This window comes from Periplaneta americana, chromosome 12, assembly GCF_040183065.1.
Source record: "Periplaneta americana isolate PAMFEO1 chromosome 12, P.americana_PAMFEO1_priV1, whole genome shotgun sequence".
Classification (NCBI taxonomy): Eukaryota; Metazoa; Arthropoda; class Insecta; order Blattodea; family Blattidae; genus Periplaneta; species Periplaneta americana.
In genome coordinates this window covers 109,185,074-109,204,216 of record NC_091128.1, presented here as the reverse complement: position 1 = coordinate 109,204,216, position 19,143 = coordinate 109,185,074, and the positions used below count along the sequence as shown (strand labels likewise).

General features: G+C 36.4%; 1 protein-coding gene across 2 annotated transcripts in view; it reads right to left on the bottom strand.

The window, feature by feature from the left end:
• The window catches only part of LOC138710797 (hemicentin-1-like), a 191,328-nt gene that overhangs the window by 148,748 nt on the left and 23,437 nt on the right, over window positions 1-19,143 (bottom strand). Inside the window, exons 2-4 of one of the 2 annotated variants that reach the window (XM_069841918.1) lie at window positions 8,757-8,886; window positions 6,185-6,264; window positions 2,706-2,882 (exon numbers count right to left, since the gene is read on the bottom strand). In XM_069841918.1, coding sequence (XP_069698019.1) covers window positions 2,706-2,882; window positions 6,185-6,264; window positions 8,757-8,886 — 387 coding nt within the window. Of the gene's footprint in view, window positions 1-2,705; window positions 2,883-6,184; window positions 6,321-8,756; window positions 8,887-19,143 lie in introns of those variants that run through there. The other variant, XM_069841919.1, reaches the window with a different exon arrangement.

Here is a 19,143-nt window from a genome sequence, read left to right as displayed (position 1 = left end):
GCCCAATTAACCTTCGTCGGAACAACTTAAAATTTGGCTCATTTGTTGTCGATAGCCTTCGTGTGTTATTAAACGATGTAAAAGACTGTTGTAAGAAGAATTTTTTGTGTGGCAATAAGGCCTCAAGTGCATTGGCTGTTGTTGGTAGAATTTATAAATTCGCTAGATTGATTTGACAGCCTCCATGTGTTATTAAAATTACTTCAGTGTAAGTTTAAACATCCAAGTTCCTAATTCTAACGATAGGCCTATATGAATTCAATTTCGCGAAAAGGAGGAAGAAGTTATCGTGTGGCACTACTTGAAAAAACATTTAAGTGAAAGTCAATTTTGTTTTTATTTTTGGCTGAAAGTTTATGTGGAACTTACAGAACTCTGAGAACAAGCATTGAAAATGCTGTTTCCCAAGACTCACTTGCGTAAGCAGGCATTTTCTGCTCTTCCCTGATTCAAAATTGTTAAAAGAAACCAAGTAATGTAACGGCAGACTTGAGATTCAGTTTTGGACAATATTTACAGAAATATCACTACCCATATTATTTAACATTAACCCCCAAAATCTAGTCTACCCATCATTCCATTAACGACTTTGAAGGGGTCAGCGAAAATACTGATCTAAGGAAAGGGGGTCTGCAGTATTAATAAGTTTGAGAACCACTGCACTAGAGCAATGGTTCCCAAACTTTTTTGATCGCAGATCCCTTTCCACTACAAAAAAGGTTCACGGATCCTCAAATTAAATTAAATTAAATTAGTCGCTAGATTAATACAAGAGTAGATATAAATTTAATGTCCCTCTATATTTATATTCTGTACGTATTTAACATCGACAATATGTCTACAACTACATTAATTACCATGCATAGCCATGAGTTCATAAACATGCTGTAGTATTTACAAACTGCGTGTATTTGTTTCAGTGATTACATGTATAATTATAAAAAATGCCTTCAAATTGATAATGTGAAGAATGGTGTCGTTTCCTCGTCTCACAAATTTCTTTCAAGTTGGGAGAGATGGAAGAAAGTTGGATTCTCATATCTGATGTGGCATCCAGGCGATGACGGAATTTTTATTTTGTTGCCGCATATCGTGAAAATCATAGTTCTCGCAGATATGTTGTTGGAAATGGGAGGAGTTTCCCACATTTAGAAATTTACGAATATTTCTGAAGTAGACTACACCAGAGTTCGGAGACAGGAAGTTCGCTAAATCTCTGTTTCATCACATTTTCCTTTTTTGGTTGATTCACTTGTTTTTAAATTAGCAGCACTAGGATATGATATATAACAAGATGATCGACTGGTTTCTGAGTTCACGCAAGGGTGAGATCTGACCATCTACCCTTGCCGATATACTAACTTTCACAAGTACAATCGCGTCGGGAGAAACGATAGTACAGTATTATATTACGTTACTTATTTCAAAATATATGTTACCAACCGCGGATCCCCTGATAAGTGTTGACGGATCCCCAGGGATCCGCGGAGCACACTTTGGGAACCACTGCACTAGAGCAAGGGGATTACAAGGACAATAAGGGGAATACGAGGAGAACAAGGGGAAAACAAAGTGAATACAAGGAAAGCAGAGGGAATATATTGAGAAACAAGCAGAATATAAGGAGAACAAGGGGAAAATAAAGAGAATACAAGGAAAACAGAGAGAGTGTGTTGAGAATTAGAGGATTTTTTAAATTTTAGTTGGTTATTTAACGACACTGTATCAACTACTACTAGGTTATTTAGCGTCGATGAGATTGGTGATAGCGAGATGATATTTGGCGAGATGAGGTCGAGAATTCGTCTTAGATTACCTTGCATTCACATTACGATTGGAGAAAACCTCGGAAAAAACCAAATCAGGTAATCAGCCCAAGCGGGGATCGAACCCGCGCCCGAACGCAACTTCAGACCGGTAGGCAAGCACATAAACCATGAGCAATTATCAAAATATATGCTCCACAAAACCCCCAATAATTTAAAGTTATTAATCCACCAATAACAATACCTTTAACCGACAGAGTCACGTCGGTGGCTAGAATAAGGAGAACACAAAGAGAACAAGAGTATATGAAGGTAACAAGGGGAACACAAGGACAACAATGGGAATACGTAAGGATTAGGGAAAAACAAAGAGAAATGGAGAATACAAGGAAAACAAGGGGAAAACAATGGGAAGAAGGGGAACGAGGGAAACACAAGAAGAACAAGGAGAACACAAAGAAAATATGGAAAACACTAAGAGGACAAGGGGAATATAAGGAGAACAAGAAAAATCAAGGAAAAAGGGAGGAGGTAAGGGTAACAAGGAGAAGACAAAGATAAAAGAAAGAATAATAGGAGAACACAAGTAGAGCAATGTGAACACTAGGAAGCAAGGGGAACAGTAGTAAGACAAGGAGAACAAGAGGAATACTCTACTCTCCCTTACCTAGTGAAGTCTGAAGTTGATTTAAAATACCACCATCAACAATAAGGACTGGATCCCTTGTTCGTTCTGGCTTTACCTAAATCGATCGCACTATCGCATTTCTGGACGTCCGAACGTATGAAATGCGATCCAACACAACTCGTACTTTTTGCAGATATATTAACTACATTATTATCATTATCACTCTCGTTATAGTGATAAAAATATTAGAACTTATTTACGAATTCAGTATGTTCGGTACTATTACTTTTCATTAAGATCGAACAAATTACCTTCCTCAGTATAGAGATTGTGATCTCCTGCTACTATGGACAAGGCGGCAGCTTTGATTCCAAAGACGCAATGACCGGCAGTAGCAATCCAATAGGAGGAAAGTATGGCGCCTCCGCATATGTGGCGCGCCGTCCATCCTGACACGAGTTGTAAGGAAATTTGCCATGGAAATTCTCCTACATTGAATTGAAAACAAAATCAGCATAACAAATTATGCAATGCAATGCAGTGGCGCACCCAGAAATATGGTTGGGCATTTTACTCTATATTGCGAAATCAGAGTGGAAATGCCACTCAGATTTAGTAAAATAAAACGGAAGCACTGTATCATAAAGCTTAGGTAATGTCCTTTCTAATGTATTTTAAATTTATTTATTGAAGATAGTTGTACATGCAGTAACTTTGTTAGGTTGTGTTAATTACTGTATGTTAAATTGTAGTGGTGGAATATAATAAACGGAACAGATGTATTATAAGACTCACTTTCCTGATTGGCTGAATGGCATGAATATGTGTTAATCCATACAAAATATGTAGCCAACCTCTAAATTCACGACAGTTTTCATAGCAATCGTCATTTTGTATTATTCGTCTTCCCTTACGAATAAAAATACAAATGTTTCATAAAAATCAAGTAATTTCCCTGGACCAAAAATACAACACGAAAAATATAAAAATTATGTTATTCATTTTTTATTATTTTGGTAGCATTTACATCTTACCGATTACAGATTATCCAATATCGAATACTAGGATCGCTAACTTCCACCGATCTTTTCTTTTCTTTGCACAAGATGGTTGTGGATGGCCCCTATTATACATCTGTTCCCACATAAAGTAAAGAATAAGCTTTCGAAACCAAGTTTAAGGGGTTAGGTACAGCTTACAGCAATAAAATTTTTGGAAATATTCAACATTTTCTTCCTCCAATATTGTATCTTGTACAATAATGAAAACTGGTATGTGTAAAACACTGTCCTTCTGTTATATGAAAAAAATATTTTTACGGTTTTTTTCAAAATTCAAAATGTGTAGTTTACTGTGCAGTGATGAAGCGCTTCCCTCATTACTCATAAACATGTTAACTTTTTCATGTTCTCTCTCTTTTATTTTATTGCTGAAACTCATGTTTACAATATCATGCTCTTTCAACTACATTCATTAATAAATAATATTTTTTTTATTTTGTATTAGGAGAAAATACTGATTTTGACCAATTTGTAAAATTAATTTATTTTTTATCAGACAATCTATCAAAGAGAAGTGATCTTGCATCATATTGTAGATATGACATGCATTAATACACACAAGAAATTTCATCACAGAACGTTGGATAGTTTTTTGAGTTATGTGGGAAACGCTTCATCACTGCACTTACTTACTTACTTACTTACTTACTTACTTACTTACTTACTTACTTACTTACTTACTTACTTACTTACTTACTTACTTACTTACTTACTTACTTACTTACTTACTGGCTTTTAAGAAACCCAGAGGTTCATTGCCGCTCTCACATAAGCCCGCCATTGGTCCCTATCCTGAGCAAAATTAATCCATTCTCTATCATCATATCCCACCTCCCTCAAATCCATTTTAATATTATCTTCCCATCTACGTCTCGGCCTCCCTAAAGATCTTTTTCCCTCCGGCCTCCCAACTAACACTCTATATGCATTTCTGGATTCGCCCATACGTGCTACATGCCCTGATAATCTCAAACGTCTGGATTTAATTTTCCTAATTATGTCAGGTGAAGAATACAATGCGTGCAGTTCTGTGTTGTGTAACTTTCTCCATTTTCCTGTAACTTCATCCCTCTTAGCCCCAAATATTTTCCTAAGCACCTTATTCTCAAACACCCTTAACCTATTTTCCTCTCTCAAAGTGAGAGTCCAAGTTTCACAACCATAAAGAACATCCGGTAAAATAACTGTTTTATAAATTCTAACTTTCAGATTTTTTTACAGCAGACTGGATGATAAAAGCTTCTCAACCGAATAATAACATGCATTTCCCACATTTATTCTGCGTTTAATTTCCTCCCGAGTATCATTTATATTTGTTACTGTTGCTCCAAGATATTTGAACTTCTCCACCTCTTCAAAACATAAATTTCCAAGTCCACACCTGTGGAGTAACGGTCAGCGCGTCTGGCCGCGAAACCAGGTGGCCCGGGTTCGATTCCCGGTCGGGGCAAGTTACCTGGTTGAGGTTTTTCCGGGGTTTTCCCTCAACCCAATATGAGCAAATGCTGGGTAACTTTCGGTGCTGGACCCCGGACTCATTTCACCGGCATTATCACCTTCATTTCATTCAGACGCTAAATAACCTAGATGTTGATACAGCGTCGTAAAATAATCCAATAAAATAAAAGTAAAAAACATAAATTTCCAAGTTTTATATCTCCATTTCGTACAATATTCTGGTCACGAGACATAATCATATACTTTGTCTTTTCGGGATTTACTTCCAAACCGATCGCTTTACTTGCTTCCAGTAAAATTCCCGTGTTTTCCCTAATCATTTGTGGATTTTTCTCCTAACATATTCACGTCATCCGCATAGACAAGCAGCTGATGTAACCCGTTCAATTCCAAACCCTCTCTGTTATCCTGGACTTTCCTAGAGCAAAGTTAAAAAGTAAAGGTGATAGTGCATCTCCTTGCTTTAGCCCACAGTGAATTGGAAACGCATCTGACAGAAACTGACCTATACGAACTCTGCTGTACGTTTCACTGAGACACATTTTAATTAATCGAACCAGTTTCTTGGGAATACCAAATTCAATAAGAATATCATATAAAACTTCTCTCTTAACCGAGTCATATGCCTTTTTGAAATCTATGAATAACTGATGCACTGTACCCTTATACTCCCATTTTTTCTCCATTATCTGTCGAATACAAAATATCTCGTCAATAGTTGATCTATTACGCCTAAAACCACATTGATGATCCCCAATAATTTCATCTACATATGGAGTTAATCTTCTCAAAAGAATATTGGACAAAATTTTGTACGACGTCAGCAAAAGTGATATTCCTCGAAAGTTACTACAGTTAGTCTTGTCCCCCTTCTTAAAGATAGGTACGATAATGGACTCGTTTCATTGTTCTGGTACAATTTCCTTTTCCCAAATAGCAAGTACAAGCTTATAAATTTCGTTAGATAATGTGCTTCCACCCTCTTGTATTAATTCTAATGGAATTTGATCGATACCTGGAGACTTATCATCACTGCACAGTGAACTGAATTTTGAAAAAAAAAAATATATATATATATTTTTTTTTTTAATCGTAAAAATATTTTTTTTATGTAGCAGAAGGACAGTGTTTTATACATACTAATTTTCATTATTGTACAGCATACAGTAATGGAGGAAAAAAATGTTGAATATTTCCAAAATTTTACTGCTGTAAGCTGTACCTAACCCCTTAAGTGGAGTCATATATTCAGTAGCAATTTGATGACATACCTGGAGTAACGCTCGATCCTCCCACTATACGTTCCATGTTGTTGTGTCGCACTCCGCATGGGACTTCGTATCCAATAGGGCTGTATGTTACGAACGAAATTTATGAATAAGTAATATAGACAGATCCATTCCATTTCTATATTAACAAAAAAAAAAAAGACTGCTTTTGAAAACAAGTCGTCAAGGTCTAGATTTTGCTAAACTCTAAAATGCAGGTAAGTAAACCGTTTCATTCTATTACAAAATTTCAAGTTGAGATGAGTAATGTGTTTCATCAGTGAATAAAGACGAATATTTTCCCTGGACCAAAACATTGTAGTTTTCCTTGCAAAAAAAAAAACGGATGAAAGATAAATATTTTCATTGGAATGGCTACTTCACAAACTTCTCTATACAGTTGGCCTTTATTTCACGCAACGTTATGGCTCTGATAAAGCTATTTACCTGTATTCTATAATAAAATTGTTCCAGTGAAGTTTCCGAATGATAATATTATACTATATTATATTCATGTTTATATCTAGAATTTAGACATATCAGAGATTTTGTGAAGATAATTACGTACAAGGGAGCAATATTATCATTAACACTATGGAAGGCACACTCCACCTTGCACCCATATTTCTCATAGCTTCTTATCAGTGATGGCAGAGTGGTTAGACCTTCAATCTGTCATGAAGACAATCCGACTTTGAGTACCGGTCAGATCTGGGATTTTTCATTGAAAAATTCATAGTGACACTTGTAGCGGATAAGGTCGCAATTTGTGTTTTTTCTCGGGGTTTTCCCGTTTTCCTATATTAGGTACTATCTACATAATTCCGTCAGCTTTTCTCCATTTCGTCATCATTCCATAGCATTCCCTGAACGCCGGTTGGCAACGCACAGAAGGAGCTGGCTTAGGAACGAGAAGGGGGTTGCCTGCTCGAAACCTGGTACGCAGCGAACCTTAGTGTAGTCAGCCGGTGTGGGTTTGGGAATATGCTTAGCTGGAGGGTTAGATCAATAGAACTTGAAAGGTCGTAGTGCCCCCCTCCCGAAATTTCATTCCATTCCGAGAATCACTTCAATAACGTGTATGCGTAATGCGTAGCAACACCGAAACGAAAAAAAGTCTCCAAATTACCGAATCTAGATAACCTCGCAGTTGAGACAGCGTCGCTAAATGCTCATGTTAAAAAACAGAAATTTATAAATTTAATTTATTGATTTTGAATAAAACCGATAATTCTATTTAAACATGTGTGCATAAAAGTACATACTAAGAAGGTCATCATTAGTGGACACGAGGTTGCTTATGCTTCAACCATACAGTGTGGGTGTTTCTGAACTTTGCACAGCGGTCAGATGTAAACAAGAGCAGGTTTTTTTATATATATTTTTTTGTTTTTCTGTTTGTTTACCTTTGTTTCCTTTGTTTTACTTATACTAATACAATCACAACACCCATGCCCGAGGCGGGACTCGAACCCACAACCCTTCGGACCAAGCGATAGGGACATGCCGTGTCCCTACCGCTTCAGCCATCCGGGCCGGCCTGGTTTCAGACATACAGAGTTTACTTCGATGGAACTACCTGTTCGGAACATTTGGAGTGAAATATAACCAATGTCAAGTTATTAGTACAATTCAACTAAATCCTACATTATATTAGAAAGACAAAGACATTCTTAGCGCGGGCCTTCGGTGGATGATCAGCGAACTAACGTTTTTCGTATTCATAAACCAGTGTTAGCGATATGATATGATATGAATCCTGTTTAGCACGCTCGTAGCGCGGGCTAGCGAAATGTCTATGAATAGCACCCTTAATATATAAAGTAATGACAATAACACCGCACTACAGGTTAGAAATCGACTCGCTCACTTACTACCGTACTGGACAAGTAGCACCACAGTTCAACACTGTTGCTGTAACCAGACGGTACAGAAAACAATTCTACCCCCTTCTCTCTGACGTCATGTACTGGACTTAGCTGGTTTTACTAGTAATAGGACGATATGATCTTTCTTCAAATATTACGTTTGTAGAATATTTATTTTTAATACGAGTAGTGTATCGGAAGTCACTGTCGAGGATAACGCCTACCGCAAAGCAATCTGCTAAACATAAAGCTCGAGAAGAGCCTGATCGCTGAAGAGAGCTCGGCTCGGCTCGGCTCGGCTCGGCTCGGCTCGAGCTTTTGCTTAGGCTGGAAGGAGAGCTGAGAGCCGAGCCAAGAGCTTGTTTTTTCATGTCTAGAGCTGGTCTAGGAACGAGTGCGGTTGCTTGTTTGAAACCTGGGTACACAGCGAACCTTAGTGTAGTCAGCCGGTGAGCGTTTGGGAATTCTCCTGATTTGAGGGTTAGCGCAATAAATCTTGAAAGATCGCAGTGCTTGGTTCAAGTGCCGCCCTCCCGATTCTATTCAAGTTCATTCCATTCCCACCTCAGGTCAATGCCTGAATACATAACTGGCAAGTTACACTGTTGCTCAGATACATCTAGCTATATTATATTAAATCATCAACACACTGCCAAGCGAATTTTTATTCTTATTTTATTTTAACAATATTAATCCTTCTGCCTCACCTGTCAGGACGGGTGTTCCCTTGCGTAGGTCCCGTGCTGTAAATAGGTGGCCATATTGGAAGATGTATTTCAAGAATACTGAGAGATGTGGTAGAGTTCAATAATATAAAATCTTCATTAGCCCATAGTACTGAAATATAAAATACAAATGTAGAAGCACATTAAACAACTTGTTAGAAGTTAAGTGAAAGAATACAACAGAACAATATTAAAACGCGAACCATTTTGATCGAAATTGTATTATTCTGCATGATTTCTGAAGATTGAAAACTAATACTGTATGTGTTATTAGTCACTTGTTTCATGGGTTTCAGAATTGAAGGGTACAGAGAAAGAACGAACAGAGTCACAATTCTCATAAGGGTGACGACATCATCTAAGTCAGTATATTACTGCAAAATGTATGTGTTTTTCTTATCAAAACTGATAAAGGAGAATTATCACTATGGATACAATCATCCTTTCCTACATTTTCATTAGGAACAACAATAAATTTTGCAGTAATATACTGAATTAGATGATTACATCACCCTTAAGAAAATTGTGACTATGTTCGTTCTTTCTCTGTACCCTTCAATTGTTCTTAGTTTTCAAAGTGGAACGTTTAAGTGGGCACCTATTTGGGGAAAATGTCCGTTACCATATTTTCTATAAAACTCTACGCGTAGGCTATTTGGTCCGTAGCAACCCGCAACACAATCATTATCTATATTATTAATAAATCTGTAACCAAATTATTTTTCTGGTAATTTTCGTTTTTCCAAAAATAATTGGTGTTAACATGTATAATTATCCATCCTGAGATCAAAAATCGCATTTTTTTAATTTTTGTTTGCATGTCTGTCTGGATGTTTGTTACCTTTTCACGCGATAATGGCTGAACCGATTCATAGAAAATTGGAATATAAATTAAGTTAGCTCTAACTTAGATTTTAGGCTATATGGCATTCAAAATACTTTATTTTAAAAGGGGCTTAAAGGGGGCCTAAATTAAATAAATCGAAATATCTCGCTTATTATTGATTTTTATGAAAAATGTTACATAACAAAAGTTTCTTTGAAAAACGATTTTTGATAAGTTTTATTCTATGCAAAATTTTTCTACGACTGATATTTGAAATAGACGAGTTTCAAAATAACAATGCGTTTTATCAGCGCCTCCTCTAACTAATAGGCTACAATGAAATGAAAACAAATGACTGTGTCTATTTAAGGCGGCCTTGCACAAAAAAGTGGAAGATATTCATTTAGCACTATTTTATATGAATATATATATGTATTCTCCATGTATTGTGGGTCCCTATCACCACGGCATGGCGCGTCCTCAGGTTACGGATAGAGGAGACGGCCTCCAGATATGGAGGGTAGCTGCGAATATAATATTAAATAAGCAGTCGTGGACAGCCGATAAGGAGTGGTCCTCCAGCTTGGGAGTTGGGTGTAGGGTTAACAACCCATCACCGTAAAAAACAGCTTGTTACGAAACCTTACAATAAGTTTGAGATGGGCAGAGCATGTAGCATGTATGGGCGAATCCAGAAATGCATATAGAGTGTTAGTTGGGAGGTCGGAGGGAAAAAGATCTTTGGGAAGGCCGAGGCGTAGATGGGAAGATAATATTAAAATGGATTTTAGGGAGGTGGTATATGATGATAGAGACTGGATTAATCTTGCACAGGATAGGGACCTATGGCGGGCTTATGAACCTGCGGGTTCCTTAAAAGCCATTTGTAAGTAAGTAATAATTGTATTCTATGATGGGAATATATAAATATTTGTCAATATTAATGCCTATATACAGAGAATGTTTTTGTGTTTGTATGAAGTAATCTCAGAAGCTACTTAATCGATTTGGATAATTATTTCACCATTTGAAAGTGTAGTTTCTCTAGATGATGTAATGCTATATGTCATTGCGGTAACTCCTGAACAAGGTAGGATTAAAATAAATCCTTACGCACAGAAAACTTGATATTCTGTCGCAATATTGTATTACTGGATTATTTAAACTTTATTTGGTCAACATAAAATAGTACTCTAATTTTATACATTTCAGTTTCTTTTTGTCCACAGAACATAATAGTCTTTGTAAGAGTTTTGTCTTAAAGATGAGATTTTCCCTGGACCAAAACATATGGAGTAAAATTTAGTATTTTACCGTTGAACTCACTGGAGCTGAGTTATTTTACAAAGTGTCACGAAATGGCGTTCCTGCACTCATAATTTACCCATATTCGTTTCCTGTGTTTCTTAGAATAATATTTATGTAGGCCTACCACATTTATTTTCATTTTTTTATTTACATGAATAATTATGCACAACCGAGCGAGTTACTCAAACTGTAGAGCTTGAGACTCGCATTCGGGAGTTTTTTTTTTTTTTTTTCACGGTTTCCCTTGGTCACAAAGGCAAATGCCAGATTGGAAATTTACATGCCATGATTAATCACCGTCTCAATCAACAATACCAAAAACGTTAATCAAAATCTATAATCAGTTACATGATCACAATCTATCTACAACACACAATAGAAACAGGAACTCAACAAGAGTAAAAACGGTCTACTGGTATATACACACATTCTAAACACTCGACATGACCACAGATGTTAAAGCGTGTATAAATAAACTTAGCAAAGAAAAAAAATATGCACAGTGAGACCAACATAAAAATTATCTTCTTACACAATCCACTCTATATTGACATTCATTTGGAGTGCTTTATTAAAGGATGCATTCAAAACTAATTTTGAAAAATGTTAAACGAATTATCTATCTTTACAACAAAAACAGATGTTCCATGAACCAAATGATCATATTTTAATATTATTTTCATATAGGCCTAATAATAATTAAGAAACGTGTTAAAGGAATTATCCTGGTACCAAATGAGTGCTTTCCAGACCAAAATGTTTGTATTTAATTATTTAAATACAATTTCAATTAAGTAACATATTAAACGATTTAGCTTTCTATCAATTGTTTTATGAGTAACGTATGCTAAGATGACTCTAATCATGCGGTGACCTATGATTATTTGAAATCACGAAACCACCAAGCATTTAAACGTTCCACGCAATTATAGGGGTTCTACAAATCCCCTGCCATCTTTTTCTAAAAGTAAACGTTTAAGCGGAACTCTATAGGAATAAAATTGCTCCATTTTCTCGTAATACGATGACATCACTTGTGGTACCATGGAAAGAGAAGTGTATAAAGTGTGTTTCCACGCGGTCTGCTTAGTTTCATTCTCTACTTAATATGCCTAGACATTCGCCATACAATAGCCATGGACAATACTGGGTATATGAGTTAGGCCTATGTATACGCATGAATATTAAATATCGTCGTTGTTCCTGCAATAACTCCTATGTTCAAAATATAAAATTTTTCAGTAGGAAGAAAAAACACATTTATTCATCCTACGGCAGCCGTACATAGGAGATTGTGAATCCTTCCTTACATTTTCGAAACAAAGAAATATAATTACATGTAGGAGATTTTATTATTTGCTGTATCATTATTTAAGCTATTTAATAGAGCAAAAATCTGAAAATATGTCACATAGGAGTTATTACAGGAACAACGACGATATACTACAGTACAGTACTATAAGAAAGTACTACTATATGTGATAGCTAGGGAAACTCTCAAAGAGTCAACAGTAATGTTCGTCGATGGAACTATCAAGAGCTGCTGCAAGCAGTTTAATCAGATATTCACTATACTGAGTGAACTTTACAGTGTACAGTGAGTAAGGTTGTTCCACTGATATATGCTCTTCTTCCGAACAAAAAATTAACAACCATTTCCCGGAATGGAAACCAAAGGTAAAAATGGGCTTTGAATCTGCTGTGATACAAGCTTGGAATAGTGTCTTTCCTAATATGCGAGTGAGTGGATGCAATTTTCATTTTAACCAATGTTTGTGGCGTAAATTACAACAGTTAGAACTTGCACAAAATTATACAGGAAAAAAGGAAATACGCCTCCATGTTAGAATGTGTTCTTCACTTGTTTTGTTACCACCACCTTCCTATATCGAAGATGCATGGCTCATCATTATGGGAAATTCGCCCCAAAATGAAAAAGTGACTAGTTTTAACGATTGTTTCGTTGAACAATGACTTGCAAATGACACATATGGACTCATGTGAAATGTGTACGGTGAAAAACATAGCTCGAATAACCCCACTGAAGGATGGCATAATAATCGAATGGTGTTACAGCCCCGATTGTTTCGTTGAACAATGACTTGCAAATGACACATATGGACTCATGTGAAATGTGTACGGTGAAAAACATAGCTCGAATAACCCCACTGATGGATGGCATAATAATCGAATGGTGTTACAGCCCCGATTGTTTCGTTGAACAATGACTTGCAAATGACACATATGGACTCATGTGAAATGTGTACGGTGAAAAACATAGCTCGAATAACCCCACTGAAGGATGGCATAATAATCGAATGGTGTTACAGCCCCGATTGTTTCGTTGAACAATGACTTGCAAATGACACATATGGACTCATGTGAAATGTGTACGGTGAAAAACATAGCTCGAATAACCCCACTGAAGGATGGCATAATAATCGAATGGTGTTACAGCCCCATCCTAATACTGTATTTTAGAACTCATAAAATACCTTCTCCAGGATAGTGTTCAACAATAACTTGAAATAAAAAGGAGTCTCCTATATATCCAGCCAAAGAAGAGAAGACGGCTGGTACACGCGCGTATTGAAGAAGGAATTTCTAGAGCTCCTTCGGATCTTGTTAATCGTAAGTGTTCACTAGAAAAATATCTCCGTACTTTAAGCTAGCTACATACATAAACTTGAATAAGGTTCTTAGGAAAATATTTGGAGCTAAGAGGGATGAAGTTACAGAAGAATGGAGAAAGTTACAAAACGCAGAACTGCACGCATTGTATTCTTCACCTGACATAATTAGGAACATTAAATCCAGACGTTTGAGATGGGCAGGGCATGTAGCACGTATGGGCGAATCCAGAAATGCATATAGATTGTTAGTTGGGAGACCGGAGGGAAAAAGACCTTTGGTGAGGCCGAGACGTAGATGGGAGGATAATATTAAAATGGATTTGAGGGAGGTGGGATATGATAGAGACTGGATTAATCTTGCATAGTATATGGACCGATGGCGGGCTTATGTGAGGGCGGCAATGAACCTGCGGGTTCCTTAAAAGCCATAAGTAAGTAAGTTGTATATAAACTTGAATAATTATAATAGGAGTTCCACATGCATTTTTGTAATTTACACTAAACAATTTTTTAACTATGACAGGACTACGTCTGCTATGAACTTTTAACTACACATGTTTTTTAACGTAGAGTCTTCAGTCTACAGTGGGAGAGGAAGTTTATTTTTACCGTTTCCTTTTGTTAAATTGTTAAATAGTAGTGTACAATTCTGTTCTAGATGAGCTACATTGTAATTATTGTTTACCATTTATGACGTACGCCAAAATATACGGTCATTGTGATAAGTACGGTAGCATTGGAAATGTTAGAACCATAAACAGACAGTATTGAAAATGACTGGTTTTTAAGTAGTGTTGGAAATCTAAGTATTGGAACTAACACAATAGTCTTCTATTCATCCTCTTCATTTTTCCTGACGTTGCACTTTGATTTACCTATGCATCACTTCGCACATTTTTCTTCTCGTCTGCCTCCCTTTCCAGCTGTTCGTGGTTTTCTGCCGTCATCATTCTAGTTTTTGTTGATCTCGTCATTTTTTCGTGTTCATTGCTCTGCCGATTTAGTTGTCCTAACGTGTTCTTATATTTTTGTAAAATGGTCCTTATTTCCAACCATTCATGAATGGAAATAGGAACTTGCGTTCATTTCTTATTTCATATGGCATATATCGTTCTACTGTCACCTTGTTTCGTTTTTAAATTACTCAGGATTACTTTTCTAATTCTCATATTTTAAAATTTCATTAGTATTGGCCTACAAACCTAATAATATACTAAGTTCATTTCTACATAGAGGTACATGGAGTATAAAATAAAACAGATAAAATGAAATAAGATTTTATTGCATCAGTAGTATCTGGTACAAAATGTTTAACTTTTTTCAAAACCAACAGAGGAGGTAGTTGCTAGTTGAACATGCAAGCACAACTGGTTCTCTGGTTGACCCAATTCTATTCGGAGACGTTCTTTCGTCGTCGACGCCCTCCCCTCCTGCTTCTGGAACGAGAGTGGCGACGTCTCCTACGACTAGAACTCCTTCGGCGTCCTCCCCTGCTGTGCCTGCGTCCAGAACGAGAGCGGCGACGTCGCCTGCGACCAGAACTCCTTCGGCGCCTTCCCCTGCTGTGCCTGCGTCCGGAACGAGAGCGGCGACATCTGTGTGACCTCATGTGCTTTGACCCGTTCTCCAGATCCTCGAGCTGGTAGCGGCCCTTGTCGGTCCTCAGGATTCCGTAGGTCACTCCTCGTTTCAAGGCCGTGTCTACCTGCCGCTTCAACTTGCTGCCATCAGTGGGGTAGCGCGACATGATATAGTTTGCAATCTTCTTCGGAGTAGGACCGCTGGGCTCTCGTAGATCCTTGATGGCCAATATCACCAATTGCATTGGCTTTGGAGCTTTCATCTCCGTTGATTGTTCAGTTTTCATTTTTAGCACAAGATTTATTCTGGACCGAAACTAGACAGGACCTTAAATATGCATAGTTAACTGGCAAACAAAGAATTTATCTCGCAATAGAAATCATTTTGCTTTATAGCGTTCAAAAGTGTGAAAAAATTTATCAGGTATTTAAGTACTTGTCCCGGACTGTCACGAAAACACTACATACAATGACTTTAAAAAGTCTTGAACAGTGTGCATTCTTCAAAATCAACGAATGTATAAAGAATTATTTTATGACTGTGTCATAATATGAATATAATATAAATATTATATAGAAAATATGAAAACATGACAAAAGTATTGGTGATGTAATGACCCTTGTGCAAGTGACAGGAATCTTATAAAAGACCAAAATATATTAATTTATTCCAGACAATGAGAAAGGAGGATAAAATTCAACACACAATTCTGACGTCATACTAACGTTACTTAGCAACAGTTCAATTTTAAGAAGTATTTAAAAATTTAATTAGGAAAATACATTAAAATGCTATAATGAATGCTGTAACTTTGAAACATTCTGTATTTAATAACAAATTACACAGAAAAATTATATTCATACAATAAAAGTGACATCAGTTTTAAAGATCTATAAATCTGTACATATTATAACTGAATTATTATAGTTTGATAATTAATTTATTAGTGGAATATCGTGAACAGAGTTGTGTGTGAATTTATTTATTTTTATTCTAGATTTGATGCAAAATGTAAATACCTACTGGTATTCTATGTCATGTTTAAGACACACAAAGTGAAATATAATATTGGACCATGTACTAGAATGCACAATCGCTTACAATCTGATGATTAATCACCATTTGTCATAACCAGCACATAAATCCACACAAAGTTATGTATGGATTGCATTAGAGACAAACGACTTTGGTCTTCGTTTGTTTTGCCTCCTAAGTGGTCATATTAAGCTCTACTGTGCACCATCTTCTATTTCTTAGTTCCGTCCACTACGTGGCTGTGAATAACCGTTGATTTGTAAATGCGAATTATACGTAACATAATCGGAAATGGAAATTAAACACGAAAGAATTGTCTATCTGCAATATAATTGTAATTATTTAATTACCGTAATCAGAAAGGCCGTTTGGTGATAATATGAAGTTGTTGGGTGAAAGCCTGCTAAACAATGTCATTGTCCAATAAAAGTTTCAGAGAATCTGTTGGGAATTGAACCCAGTATCCATTATGAGAAATAATTAGCCAGCTGGTTAAATGACTGATTCGTAGCAATTTATCTGCAACTGTAGTCCAGTTTTCCAGTCAGATTATTTCTATTAAACATGTGGATAGTCAACACCAAAATCCCAAGAGGGAAAGATATTATTATCTGTATATATGTTGTAAAATTGACTATTAAGAAATCCAGAAGGCTTTATTTTATTGTATAATCACAACTAATCCGAAAAGTAATGGTTATGTGTATGAGTGCAAATGAAAAGGGACCATTTGAAGGCTTCTAGTTTCATACACAGGCAGTGATGTCTGCGTGATCCAGTTGACGCACAGTTTATTGCTTAGGATGTGATGATACGAAATATATGAAAAAAAAAATCATCAGTTTGAATTCTCCCTTTGTTTTTTTTATGAGTATAACATTGAAATTATTTTCATGTAATATCTAGATAACTGATAAAAAGCATATTCCTATTCCTCAAAGAAGCTATCCTTTATTTGGTCATATTTCTCTTCTGTAGGGGCGTGAACATTTATAACTACGATATCGCACCAGCTACCCTTAAGTACTAAATACGATAGCCTATCAACGATAAATTCTACCTTTTTTACTGCTGATTTTATTATTTTATGAATAAAGAATTATCTTTTTAATTGGTGTCATTGTTTGCTTCCCCATCTAACCGAATCTCCTCTATTCTCACAGAGTCTATTCTATATCTACTAGTTCTTTCGTTACTAATATTACCTCTCCTGTTCTATAAAGACTAGTGACATTAAAATATAACTAGGTGGCGGATGTTGATGACCTAAAACATCTACTTAAAATGATCATTAAAATGCCCTTAAACTAATGGGAAATTGACATAAAATTAAAAGAAAATGACATTTAAATATTATTCACCGTACTCACAACACAACTTCTTAAAAATTAGTCTCCTTGTTTCAATGACTGCCCTGCAAATCTCGGAGAGATTTGCTAAGATAAAGGAAAAGAACACGCAACAAAATTAAGGTTTTAAGGGAAAACTATAGATTTTAATGAGGGTTTACAATGTGTTTCAATCAGGGGAGGTCCATGTCAGTGTCTTCATTCTCCGTCTCCTCCTCCTTCCGCGCTTCACTTTTGTTACCAGATCTTCCAGATAAGGGAGTGTGAATGAGAAAACAAATGGTCGGCGCAGCGTACATTCTTGCAATCTTTGTGTTAAAAATACTGTCTACTACAGTAGATATCCCTTCCGAACCATGTTGAGGACACAACGTCCTGTCCAGGACATGATGAAAGTTTCCCCTCCTTCCAAACATAAATTCTAAAGACACTCTCATACCGACAAAAGAACAGTAGCGGTCAAAGTCCTCACTTAAACTAAGCTGCTTCAAGCATTTTATATTTCGTTGTGTGAAGTGAAGCCTTCAGAGGAATGAGGGGTGGACTTTAGAGTCTGTTCCAAACTATAAAACTCAAACTTCACTGTTATTACTTATTCAGTAGGTAATTACTACTGACTTATTTCGTTAGAAAATGATTTATCAGACCTATCGGTAAAGAAGAAAGTAAAATGCATTCCAAATGATCTAAAGGTTCTTCAAAGTATTAAAAATGACCAAAAATGCCGAAAAAATATAAAAATGACACATTACTTAAAAACATCAAAAATGCAAAAAATTCAATATAAGAAATTACTTTTCTACGTTGATATTAACATAGAAAAGATTTCTATATTACTAGACATCGTCTTAATGTGACATCCGGCCCCTAATCATAACCTTATCCTTTGCTGTGGTCGCGCCAAGAATCAGTCCCATTCCAAGGTGTATGTTGGGGTTTCGTAACAAGCTATCCTATACGGTGATGGGTTGTTAGCCCTTCGCCCAACTCCCAAGCTGGAGGACCACCCCTTATTGGCTGTCCTCGACTGCTTATTGAATATATTCGCAGCTACCCTCCACATCTGGAAGCCGTCTCCTCTATCTGCAACCTGAGGACGCGCCATGCCGTGGTGATAGGGACCCACAATACATGGTCTGTTTATACCACAGTCATAATATTATACAGAATATCCCAAAATAATGTACACTTTATCATAATTTATTTTAACTGGTTAAATGAATAGACATTTACTTTTTTTGTGTTGGTTAACTTAAGTTATGAATGTTCAAGTTGACTACCATCAATGCATTGTTAACAACGAGCGACATACAGACTATATTTTCTCTAGCAGAAAATAGTATAGGCATTGCCAGTTTCATGACTCATGTCCTGAAATATTCATGATTTTGTGGCGTACACATTTTCCTTAAATGTAGTCCACAGGTAAAAATTCATATTAATTAAATCTGGAGATCGAGGTGGATACTCCACATTTCGTCATCATCCTATCTACCTTCAGGGAAAAGTGGCAAAAAAATTTCTCACATCGGTGTGGTAGTCTGGAGGTGCACCATCCTGCTGAAAGTAACTTTCCTTTGAGAAACAGGTCATTAATAGCTGGAATGATAGTTTACAACATTCTTAAGTAAGCGGAA